We start from the raw sequence: 13,472 nt of genomic DNA on the forward strand, positions 1-13,472 counted from the left end.
GTGAAGTAGGGTTATTTAAATAACTTCCCACTAATGAAATATCAGCCTCATGTTACGATACTGTCTGGACAGCATTCTTCAAAATGAAAAGATCTTAGCATGAACATATCTCCTTCATGAAGGATACGGTCTTAAAAACTAAGTATGTGCAACTTCCATACTCTCTAATGCCTTGGGGTTCTTTTAAATATTCCCTTTCTCCTCCAGTTTTGGAGAACAGGCCACATGAACAGACAAGTCCTTGACCTGGAGGCTGCCACTCCTAGAAGCTGAAAGGAGAGCCACATGTGATGAAGTCCTAACTTAGGTATTGTGCAAAAGTTTCATGATCCAGTGGACTGGAGAAGGAGTTCAGAACCAAATGGTAACTGGCAGGTACCCAGTGCCTGCTTTCATGAAAGGCTGGCTTTGGAGCACAGCTCAGTGGAAGGAGATTCCATGAGGCAGAAATGAAACTAATTCCTACCAAATAGAAAAACAAGGAGACAAGACTCTTCCAACATTTCCACTATTGTAGCATGCAAGTTGTAGCAAAGATGTCAGGCTCCCAGAAAAAACACAGCAGTAACTGCACTTTGCACTACCTGAGTCACTGAAGGTAATTCCCAGATGAATTAACTTCATCAATTTAATACTAGTTATAGACCAATTTAATCAAAATTGTTGAATACTACTCTTTCTTAAATATATGATAATCCCTTGACCCATTCTTAGCTTTTGGAAAGAAAATATGAAGTTTTTTCTTTTTGTCAAATTGGAATAATATTGGTGTTAAACAGCTTAAATTCTGTAAATTTTTGTTCCAAAGGATTTGGGGGGTTCTCATGTTGACTCAAATAGAATATGTTGTACATACCCTGTATTTAGATAAATCAATCCTCAGAGAATTGTGCAATTGATCCAGCAGCTTTATGAACTTCTCTCTCTATAAAAAGAAAAGAAGAATATGTTGCACTAGAATTTGCAGGTTCCTGTAATTGCTGGGGTTTTAGAAAGCTCCTTTCCACTCTTAACTTATTTGAAAATAATTTTTTTCCCCATTATTTCATATACAAGTGATGGTTTGCAACACCTGTGTTTCAAGGCTTCTTTCACTTTATTTTCCCTTTCCATGTTGTATACCTGGTATGCATTAAACACTGTGCAGCTGTGCAATACATTTAGGGAGGTCACAAAGATTTTGCAATGCAACATTTTCCTATCTTATATTTGCCTTGCAATTGATTAAACTCTTGAAGAAAACACCTCCCCCTTCCTTTAATAAGTAAGAAATAATGCTCATTTACTACAGAACTTGGTGCAAAAGTATGATTGAAAATTATACTTCTGAAACAGTGGCTTTTGTAGGAATAAGTTAAGTAATACTAATACAATGAAATTATATTTTTTCCTTTCAAATGTGAAGATTAACTTGTTATCTTGATAGATGAAGGAGCAGCAAAAGTATTTTGCTGTGAGATTTCCAGCTGAGTTGTGCCATTCTCAAGTAATACTAATGAGTTTCTAATTACCATGTTAGAACATATTCCATAGTCTACTGCACAAAACTGAAATCTCAGCCTATGTGAAAGCAGCAGACTTCTGGAAGAAGCAGGATCTGATAGCTCTCAGGGTGCACTGATTGTATCTGTACCATCCCTCAAATGTGATGATCAGGAATTTGGAAATAGAGTCTTTGTGCACGGTCTCTCATCAGTGGAGTTCTAACCTACACCAAACCCCACTAATTTGGCACAGTTCCCTTAAGGGATCAATCAAAAGAGAACTTTTTTGTCATGTTATAAAGCTCTACTGAAATATTCAGTCAGCCAAATCATTCCCAGCTGTAGCCTGAGGACTTGAATTCGAGATGTTCTTTTTGATGAATGATGTGCAGCTATTCACTAACAAATGCCTTTTGACCCAGGAGAGAAGAATAATCTGATATTTTGCCTATAAGTCAATTGTTTGAAAAAAGAGCTCCAAATCTCTTTTAGTGATTCCTACTACTCTTTTTCCATCCATCTGTTGAACTATGAATTGGATTGGAATTGCGTCAGAGGCAAACTGGCATTACCACCAGAGAAAGGACTTAATCTCTGCCCAGTCTGAGGACAAAAGTAGTTCTGATCATTAGAAAAATGGGAAAAAAGGATAAAAATCCAGCACACCATTCTAAATTTCAAAAGTTGCATCAAAGGTCTAATAAAGCTTGAACATTGAAAGAGAAGACTTGTTTCAACAAAGATATTAAGTAATTCTTGGTTTATGCATTCATACGTATAATTCCATAATTTTATATTGAAAATCTGAAATTCATAATTCCTCCATTATTTAATACTGGAGAACAGTACTAGTGCCTCTAACACTACTTCAAATAAAATTTTGAATTTGAAATTTTAATGTGAAATTTTAATTAGGATTAATATTTCATTTCATGCCAATAAATAGTATTTTATGAAAACTGTTACATCAAATATACCTTTGATATCAACCCTAAAAATTAAAACCTTACTAAAAAAAGAAAAAAGAGGGAAGAATAAACGCATTTTTCAGCATAAGATTGTTTATACCCTCTGTATCATGCATAATACCAGAGCTATGAAGACAACCTCTTTGAATTATTGCTCTGCCTTACTGCTCTCAACTCCTCTGAGAGTAGGTGAAGAAATCAGAATAAGGAGTGAATGGATCTTTATTTATTATCATGTTCAAAGACTAGGAAGTTCATGCCTTGAGATACTAATCCACAGCAGACAATTTAGCAATAACAAAAGAAGTATTACCACATCCTGAAGTGCTACTATTTCTCCTAAAATTCCTGATACCTAAAATCCAGGACTTGGACAATTCACCAGCAAAAATTTCAGCAAAAATAAGAATGAGTCCATTATTATGGATCCTTGTGAGAAGAGCAGCCTTTATGGCTACATCCATTAGGTTAACATGAGTTCACTGACGACACAGCCCAAGAAAGGAATTACATCCAATACTTAGTCTAATGCAGTCAGCAGTTTGCAAGGCCCACTGCAATAGAACAAAAACCTGTTTGTTGGAGATTTTAGTACTATGAACCAGTACTAGCCAGTGCTTTCTACCCTCTACACCTCACAAGGAGCTGAGCAGCACCTTCTCTGGCTTTTATGATTGATTTTAAAGACTCAGGGTAAAATTTCCAAAAGATAACAACAACCTTTACTCTTTAAAATGAGCAATTAAAAAAAAAAATCAATGTAGAAGTTAATATGGAACATACTAGGAAAAAAAAAAGGACCATAACTCTATTAAAAAAGAAAATCTACTTACCCCAAAGTTAGTAGCAGCAAAGCGATCTGAGGCAGATACATTAGTTGCTGCTGTTGTGTGAGCATAGAAAGCATTTATATTGGCCAACAATGTACTCATAACTGCTGGAACACCAGGGCACATGTATTTCGAAGAGAGACAGGAAAAGTGCCTGAAATTCAAACAAACCAATAGTTATAAAGGATGGCAGGGAATCTGCTTCTTCTCCCATTATAATTTCTTTCTAACTTTGTAACTTTCAGGCTACCTGGTGGAAAATTGTACAGATGTATATGAGGAAAATCCAGACATGTTTGACACAGTTGCCACTTGTTGCACACTGATATTTTCAAACTGGCCACATTAGATCCATATTCAGTTCTTACTCTGTTAATCCTAAACACAAAAACATGACTTAACTATTTTAATTGCTATTAAACAAAACATTGATTATTAAAGAAAACCTAAAAAGCAAACTCTAACTCATCATCATGGAAAATCATAGAGATCTATAGTAGAAAAAGATTTAATTGTTGCCAACTGAAAGACTCAAACCAGCATTTGAGTGTGGCTTTTATTTTACCCTACATTATTAATGAAAGGTGCTGCAAGCAGCTTCTGGGTTCACCTTGATTTGAATTAGGCCATAATGAAACTCTTCCACTTTGATCCAGGCCAGTAAAATTTAGGTAATCAGTCTGTTAAACCCAAAGCAGCCAAAACCAGAGGTGCAATGTAGCAGCACTGTTTACTTGTTTAATGAAACAGGAGATGCCTGCTGGAAGCATACAAAGAGCTTATAACACAGCAAAGCATGACAGGTACAAATGAATGAAAGATCTGACTCATGAGGAGAGTGAACATCATCACTGCAAACACAAATTCCTAATTTCAAGACCTATAATTAGGCAGGACTTGCAGAGAGAAAGGGATAAAGACTAAATGTACACAAATAGGAAAGAGAATGAGGGGGATTAGGAAAAGATGGTGGTACAAACAGGTGTACAAAGAGAAGAGGATTAAGAAATTCCAATCAGGCTCTGTATGACTGAAGGTCCTGATTTGGCCACATGCTCCTCTTAGCTGGAGTCTCTGGCTCCTCTCTCCTGTTCCTCCTCAGGAGCATAAGGCAGAGCAGTCTGCTGGGCCTGAACCACCTGGGCACTAATGCCCTTCCAAGAAAAAATTTAACACATGGTACAATTGAACTCTCCTGCTGAACTTAAGCCAAATACCCTTAACTGCTGTTACTGCCCAAATCATCTTTCAAGGCATTATTCAAGATGATTTTCCTGTAGGGGCAATTATTAAGTGCCATTACCTGCATTTTACATAACTGAGAGAAGCTGCTCAAAACTACACAGAAACAAACCACATGGGCCAGGACTAGAGCCACTGTCCCCAGCTATGTGCTCACAGAATAGCGTTACCAAACCTTTAATTCATTGCCAGTATTTTCAAGAAGTGCTTTTGAAGACTGAAATGTGAATTCAACAAAAGAAAAACACAGTTCTCTATCCCTCAGAAAAATCTTTCAAAACATATGTCACATGTTTTCTGTCAAGTAGAAGAATAGTACTTTCCTTTGTAATCAAATACAATAGTAATGTCAGGTGGTTCTCACCAATAAAGGCAACCTTTAAAGCTAACAAAAATATCTCCTTATGTATGAGTAAGTTTGGGAAATATATGTAGGGATGATCAGACAAAATCGGACAAAATAATTATTACTTTTAAACTGATGACCTTTAATTTCCAAAAGTCTTTTAGTGGACTTAAAGGTCCTTAGGGCCTGAGTAACATCAATCTGGAGATAAAAAGGCACTAATAACCCCACTGGCCTTAGAGTCATACCTGTAACATATGCTCTGCTGAGGGTGGAGGCAGGCAAAAGGAGCAGTCAGCAGCAAAGAAATCACTGAGATTGTCTCAATTGCCTTCAGGGAACATGAAAGACCATGGAAATATTGCCTGGGTCAACATTTGAAGGTGTCTTCTGCAGGTTCCCCTAACCATTTCACAATGAGCTACCCATGACCTGTACTGAATTCTTAAATTGAGAATAGACCCTAACTGTACCAATTTTTCACAAGGAAAATTTAAAGCAATTTATGTCCTTATTGTATCACTGCACTGTTTCACCTGTAATGTGCTTAGTGAAAATTATGATAAAGCATGTGTGACAGATTCTTGTTTCTCTCCATTATTTAATTAAAATCTTTAATGTTCACAGGACCTATTAAGTACACAATACGGGTCATGACTCAGAGTGCTTATAACTCAGGTTATCAGCTACCTGCAAGATACCTGGATTCCTTCTGCTTGGTGAAATGAATAAATCAAAGTAAACACCTATCCTTGTTTTTGCAGGTCTTTGAGAACAGGAGCCAGTAGCATGAGTTATTGACACTTTCTAGTGGGCACATGACGTCACAGCAACCATTGCTAAGTCTCACACATTTTAGAGTAAGGTTGTGCTGCATAAGCTGAAACCAGGCCTGTTTGCTCCAGCTTTCTTACTATGCAATTTTCTGACCAATAGATAGTGCCTGGGATTCTTCCCATATTTCTGCTAGCATGAATTAGTGAAGAAAGGAGTCTAATTGATGTGCTGTACTCATCAGTAAGCAAATGCTATCAGTAAAAAATTAGTTTAATGGGCGATTTGTGTGCTTTCTGTAATGCTGCTACATTAATTGAAAACTAGCAGGAGAACAAGATGACATAGTTAGTGCCCATTAACCTGCTGGAATGAGAGCTATGTTGCTGATTGAGAATCATTAGGTTCTACCTGAGGTGACTCTTGCCAGTAAGAAGTAAAGATCTTAATAGAGCTTTTATTGCACTTGTCTCTATTCCACAGTAAATCCAGGCTGCTGATATTATGTGGAATTTCAGCGTCTAGTCAAACCCTGTTGCAATATGTGCTCGGATTTTTGCCTTCTAAAGAGAAGTAAATTATGCTGAAAGATGAATGACAGGAAAAAAGTTACTTTTTCTTCACTGCAGACTGTGGCTTAATATATGTAGGTAAATAAAGTTTCAGTTTGATTCCTTCTAGACATTGAATTTACAGCATAAACTGCCATCACTCACCACAGTCATCAAAATAAAGGCCAGCTGGATCACTGTGCTGTTTTTCTATTTTTTCTTCCTGTTTTTTGTGATACTTATTTTCCTCCCTGTTGTCTCACACATCCATGTTTGTACTTCTGGGAGTTACAGGTACCAGTCTTGTGGCTAACAGTGTCTGTCTGGCTGCTGTCCATTACAAAACAAAAAAAAAATTCTCATCTGAGCCATGTAAGAATGGCTGTAATGGTCTCGCTTTTCTTTTCCTAGTACAGACTCCATGAGGAATGGAAGTATAAAATAATCATAAGAAAGAAGAGTGGATTATGTAACCTACACAGTCAAGACTTCAAAGAGCTGCAATTACTGCAACAAAATCAGTCTTTTTGTTGTATTTTACTTTGGGTCAATGGCTGTTTTTCTATTCACATGAATTCCACATTTGGTAACTTTAAGCAGATTTCCCTGCTCAGGAACTGTGCAGTCATAATCTGTACCTTGAGAGTAAAACATCCCTTCTAAGTCAGCATCTTTAGGGAGAAGGTGTCTGTATTTATCTCATAAAAATGTGGACATGTTCTTGTCTCCAGCAAGAGGTGCAACCACACCTGAATTCATCCTCTCAAAGTTTGGTGAAAAAGGTCCCACTGAGGGCAATGACTTACAGCAGACAGGTAACCTGTGTGAAATCTCCTGGTCTGATTCACACATTCCAGTATGAGTATATTCACTGTGTTTAGAAAATCAAGACTAAATTTTGAAATATTATTTCTGTGCTCTAAAGGAGAAGATGTAAATAACTATTGAGGGCCAGGAAGAAACATTCAGGGGTTATTAACTGATCATAGATGACAAAGCCACCATAATGAACCAGAAATGATAGACAAGTGGGATTGTTTATTGCTGTAGTGGAACGGGATGCCAAATCACTTTAGACTGGGTTACTTTAGAAAACTTAATCAGGTTTATGTTGTGTAGAAATGCAGAAAGGCATATGCTCCTACTCCAGCATATGGCATCTATCCATACTTACAAGGGTCAAGACTGACTAGCATTTAGTGGCACTGAAACTTTTTATAATAGCTAACTTTAAAACAAATATGAATACTGAAAATTAAATTCAGGCAAAAAGAGCATCTCATTAGCAGCATCCTAAAGCTCACATGGTCTGATAAAATGCAGATGCTCTCTAGGGTCTGCATCCTGGGGTATTAAAGCTTAGTCTGTTTTGCATTTACAAACACAAACATTTTAATTTCCAATGTTACCATGAGACATGCAGTAGAAGTACTCTGCAACTAGATTCTCAAGCAAAAAATTCTTACATAATACTCCTCTGGGCAAAGTGATTACATTCAAATGCTCTCTCTGTTGTATAGTAGCAAATTGCTTTTGTTTTAGTAGAAGATCTTTGTTACAAAATGCAATCTGATAATTCTATTTTCCAAATCAAGAAGCTGTACATTTTCTTCCAGCCACTAAAATTGTTCCAGAAGAAAAAGGTAATCTCATAAAAAGAAATAAAACCAGGAGATAATAGTCCAAAAGAAAATTCCTCATGACAAATAGACTTAGTGTCTTCACTATTCTTCTTCCCGAAGTCTGAATACTCTGAGATGTGTCTGCAGATGATTCAGCAAAACAACATATATGAATATATATTTTTCTCCAAGTATTACGTGAGATTACACGCATCACTGATTTTACTCCCAACTTAAACAGGCTGGGGCCATCCCCTCAAAAAGGCAGTGCTCATTATTGACATGAAACATTTTAAAATATAAAAGGATGTGGGTATGGGGAAAATGAAATCTTAACTTTTATTTCTTGTGACTATCAGTATTAAAATCACTTTTCTCATTACATCTGCCTTCAGATACCTGGTTTGCAGTCAACAACATCAAGGAAATTTGGGGGAAAAGGTATAGAAGAAAGCAAGAACAAAAAGAGGACAAGGCAAAAGAGGTCAATTAACTTAAAATGGCTTGGTTAGAATTTTTGAGTAAGGACTCCTGAAAAATGTGTTGGAGTTCTTGCCCAGCTCCATGTTAGATGCGCAGACTAAATCTACTTACTTTTTATGAATGTTTGTATTTTATGTTATTTACTGAGTTAAAAAGAAGGCATCTTCTTTATATAAAAATATAACCTGTCAATTTCTACCACTTTTAAGTAAAAAAGATTTTATAAACTTCTATCAGTTATATTGCTATTTTTGCAATGCTAACTTTTGCAACATCTCAATTTCTAAAACCAGTTTCAAACATTTTCTTGAAAATTTTGCAGTACTTGAATACATTGAGAGATGAAGAAAAACAAAATTCAAAATAATTTGACAGTTAAAGTTGTCAGTCAAAAATATAGTCATGTTATATTGAGATAATCAATGACTAGGGCTATAGTTAAGACAAAACTAATGCTAAATCAGCCCTTTATTTCTTATGCAAATTGCTAATAACAGCCCTCCTTAGGCAATATTAACTCTTGACAATTCATTTCTGGTCAAAACTTGAATTCATTTTGATACTCACAGCAGGAACAACTCTACCACTAACATTTTGGTAAAAAACCCCATACCAATTTAAATCAACTTATAAAACTACGATAACAGGGTAAGTTAATAAATGACATAACAATCACACAAAACTACAGAGAAACTAAACACAGAAACACAAATACACTCATGAAATTCAACACATGAATTCCTCCATATGTACTTTAAATACAAAACAGAGGAACTCTGGAGTTTCATTGAATATTCTCTGCATTCTGTGTAAGTTCCTTGAAGGCAGATCATTAAAAACATGCGTAGTACAAAATACATTCCCTGAACTTCTATTAGATGAACAATACAACAATTCACAGACAGCTACATAAAGTGAAAGACAAGCTCATTGCAACAGTAGGTGGTGTCAATATATTCTGCTAAAAAAAGAAAACTTGAGATTTTTATGTACTCTCATACTTAATTATAAGACCCTTCTTTTTAGGAGGTAAAGAGATGCAAAAATATGAGAGATGTTTTGATTAAAAATCCCACAATATCAAGTTTCTGCAAAAAAAAAAAAAAAGTCTGTATTTTATATTTATAGCACTCATTTTGAGTTCCCTGCTTTTCTACAGCTCCAGCACAGTATAGTCATTTTCACTAGAAAACCTTTTGCTGGATAAATTGAGAACACACGATGGATCTCTCATGCCTGCAGGCCTCTGAGCTCTGTGGTGCTCAGACGGCTATTTCAGAATGGATGACGCAGTAATAGGTCTCGGTACTGTTAAAAATGGTTTGCACAAATTATTTACATATACTATGGAAGCTCACTATAGCCACTAGTGAGCTTCCATAGTAGTAGAAAAAAGTACAGGGCTTGTGAAACCCTGTTCCAGTTGCATCTGGAACACTGGAAGTCTTTCTGAACTGTGCTATATATCAGTATCATAAGGATTAAGGAATGTATTAGCTGTAATACCAATAACAGCTTATAAAATGCTAATATCTTAAAGCCACTGCAGATGAGAAGCATTTTAATGAGAGCCAGATGGACAAAATGATAAGAATTTAAAGTCAGGAATGGAAGAGAAACGGTGAATGAATTCACAAAGGCTTGAGACTGGTAACTTCCCTTAAACACATTGCTGACAGCCAAGCAGAAAGCCAGCCATGATGATACTTACGTCATAGCTTGATAAATATATTCAATTCCATAGCGCATTGCAAATTCATCCACAATTTCCTGTGCAGCATCATCAAAGTACACCTTCCAGGCATCGTCACCTTTCACCTCGGGGATTTTCACCACACCATTTGACTTTACTTCTGTCAGGTAATGGAACAGACTCTAAAGGTAAGAAATGTTTCCAAAATGAAAATTTGGCTTTTAAAAAGCATTCTGAAAATATATCCTACATATAGACTTCAAGATGTTGTTAGTCAATTTTTGAATTGTTCATTTATTTCAAAGACTGGCACAAACCAGTCAGCAAGCTTGTGATTCAGCACATTGTATGTTCTTGATATAAAGTCCTGTCTGTTAACTGGCATAGAAAGACTGCAACATAAAATAGTGCAGAAACTTCTCTTTTATATATCCTTGTTAATGAATGAAATCATGATGTTGTAATACTTATTACAGAGTGTTTCATTTTCAATTGTATCTGTGACCAATAAATTTCAAATTCGTTATTTAAGTCCTTCAGTTACAGGGAGCTAACAGAAGTACTGCAGGTGCCTCTCAAGTTGTGCAAGGTGTGCAATAAAGCTTAGGTTTAGTACCTTTGGGAGCAAAGCTAGGATTTGATGTTCATGCCATAGAATTCTTCTCAGATTGCCTAGCTCCATATGTATTCACAAATTCTACAACTTCATATGTATCCAAAAAATCCAACAGATTTTATTTCCTATTTTCAGTGATTGGGGAAAAAACCCTAAAACCTCAGCATACTTTCAGTTTTGCTGATTAGCCCATAACTGTCTCTTGGATTCTCTTAAAAGCATTTGAATATTGTCATTTACTTCATAAGTCCAACATTTGCAATTTCAGATCAAAATTGATCAGCACAAATGCCCTAAATATCTGATTTTATAAATGGTTAACAATGGGATTTTGTGGCTGCATGCTAGTGGTGAACCTTCAGCCATGTATTAGCTATCAGTTTTCAGAAACTACTTGTATTTCCAGAATAGAATCATGAATCACTACTTGAAGGAAGAATAATCAATTACAAAGAAAATCTTTCAGAAGACACACCTATTTATCAGTAATGATTTTTTTCAATGTTGACAAAAGCAAACAAGATGAAAGGAAAATTAAATTTTTTAGTATTTGTGTTTCTCCTTTTTCTCACTCTCCAAAATATGTATTACTGTAAAACAAAAGAAATCCTTTACAGTATACTTCTGTAATACACAGAAATGTTCCTATATTCCTGATGCTAACAATAATGTATCAAAGGGCTAAATCAAAAAACAGTATAGGTATAGTTTATCTGGCTCAACTTCTTTTTCTAACACCTCCTGGCAGGAATGATCTGATTGTTGTTCTCATGTAGTTCTACCCCTGCCTTTCAACCTGATACTCTCAGCAATACAGGATGGGAAACCTAAAATAAACTTGTCCTCAAGTACAGCAGCAGTTGTTTCAGTGCTCTAATATTCTGTAGCCTTTTTTCTTTATGCATGCAACAACTGAACAGTAATCTCTATACTGTATACTATAACTTCTCCAACATACCTCATGTAGACAGGTGTACTGCACATGATAAGGAGCAACTTTCTCCTCTCCTTCAATTTCAACATTGATTTTCAGTCTAATGGCCCCAGAGACAGCTGATTTATCTGTTCGCTTTTCTGAAGAGTGGAAAAATAATACATTAGTAACTACCAAGAACACATGTATGTCATATGAAAAGCTTTCATAAATCATTCTAGTTTAATCTTTAAAGCAGAGAGTCCTGCTGTTGAAAACAAAAATGTTTTTTAATACCTCACACATGGTTCAGGCCACAAAATAGAATATCTAACTATGAAGTAAAGAATCTTTCTTATTTTATCTCCCATATTCAAACAAGGCTGCACAGCTATTTATTTACTACTTTCCCCTTTTCAACTGAAATTACTGTGATTTTCTACCTGAAATCTGTACTAATTATTGTTATTTTCCTGTAGCTATGAAGACTTTACCAACAACCTGGACTACTCTGAGTGTGATGGGCAGAGGAAGAGAGGTGATAGAGCTGCTTTGGTGGGTGCCCACTCTAGAGTGAGCCCAGCTCTATCACCTCCCTTCCTCTGCTGGACAGGGGATAGAAAATTTAATGAAAGCCTCATAGGTTGAGAGAAGGATGGGGAACAGATCACTCACCAATTACTTCCATGTCCAAAACCAGACTCGACTTGGGGGAAAAACAATTTGTTACCAGTGAAATCAGAGGAGGATAATGAAAAAATAAACCCAGATCTTAAAACACACCTTCCCCTCACCTATCCTTTCTTCACAGGTTTACTTGACTCCCGATTTTCTCTACCCCTTCCCTGCATAGGGCGATGGGGCAGTGTGGGTTCTGTCTTTCATTTTCTAATCAACCTGTTATGTTAAATACTTTAAAAGTCATACATTGGTACCAAAGCTACAAATTCTGAAGTCACAAAGTGAAAGACAATAATACTCTACTTAAATTTGTTTTAAAAAATCGGTAAGAATCATACCTAAATTATACCATACATCCATTTCTCCACTCAGTGTTCTTACTTCAATGATAGTTTGCCCAAGGAAGTCATCTGACTCCTTTTTGAAATGCTGTTTTACTCTAGATTTGATATCATCATCTTCATCCCACACTCTTACTTTTATTCTATCTGTAGAGTTGTGACATTCACTGGAAAAACAAAAATAAAACAAAATGTGAGTGATATATAAACTATATTACTCTGTACTGCTGTCTAGTTCAGTAAACTCAATCTCCACACACTTGCTTAACTGCACCAAATGTCAACACACAAACAATCTGAAACATCCAGAGGAAAAAAAGGCCAACCCAGACTGACAGGGACAAAAACCCTATTATATATATGTGAATTATTACAGATATAGAGAATAAATTAACTGAATTATATATACATAAAGATTATATTTAGGAATTTCAATAACTGCGCATAAAAATTTTTAATTTGAAATTCATACTTCTTTATGCTATTATGTAATGAATATCTTAGGAAAGATACAGTTAAGTCAGGTTTATTTGTTTAGGAATGCCATGTAGTACATAGAGTAAACTACCAAAGTAGCACTCTGGAGTAATACAAAAAGCAAGAAAAAATTTAAAGAATATTTCCATTGTGTATTGGGAAGTTTTTATTAAAAACCAAGAAGTATGCACAAACATCCCAGCAAGAAAAGAAAGGCAACCAGAAAATCCCAGGAAAATAAGTAGCTGTTTTTTTAAAGGATACATGAATGTTCTTCAAGACCCCCATTCCCTGGTAAGGACAAAGAGTAGGGACCATGCCATGTTCTAAAAAAATTCTTGTAAATTTAAGTGGCTTACTAACCCCTCCTGGGTTGAGTGGAGTTAAGAAGTGCTGGATGTATGAGGGAATGAGGTGGCTTCACTTGCAATCTAGAGTACACTGTAGAAAA

At 35.8% G+C, this 13,472-nt stretch overlaps 1 protein-coding gene across 10 annotated transcripts in view; it reads right to left on the reverse strand.

Annotated features, from left to right (window-relative positions):
* UNC13C (unc-13 homolog C) overlaps window positions 1-13,472 on the reverse strand; it is a 158,911-nt gene that overhangs the window by 65,232 nt on the left and 80,207 nt on the right. For all 10 annotated transcript variants that reach the window (XM_038147216.1, XM_038147211.1, XM_038147212.1 and 7 more), the window contains 5 exons: window positions 12,542-12,711; window positions 11,568-11,683; window positions 10,012-10,175; window positions 3,286-3,436; window positions 857-925 (listed from right to left, as the gene is read on the reverse strand). In XM_038147216.1, the coding sequence (XP_038003144.1) occupies window positions 857-925; window positions 3,286-3,436; window positions 10,012-10,175; window positions 11,568-11,683; window positions 12,542-12,711 (670 nt within the window). The remainder of the gene's footprint in view (window positions 1-856; window positions 926-3,285; window positions 3,437-10,011; window positions 10,176-11,567; window positions 11,684-12,541; window positions 12,712-13,472) is intronic.

Source organism: Motacilla alba, chromosome 10 (genome assembly GCF_015832195.1).
Source record: "Motacilla alba alba isolate MOTALB_02 chromosome 10, Motacilla_alba_V1.0_pri, whole genome shotgun sequence".
In the NCBI taxonomy this organism is placed as follows: Eukaryota; Metazoa; Chordata; class Aves; order Passeriformes; family Motacillidae; genus Motacilla; species Motacilla alba.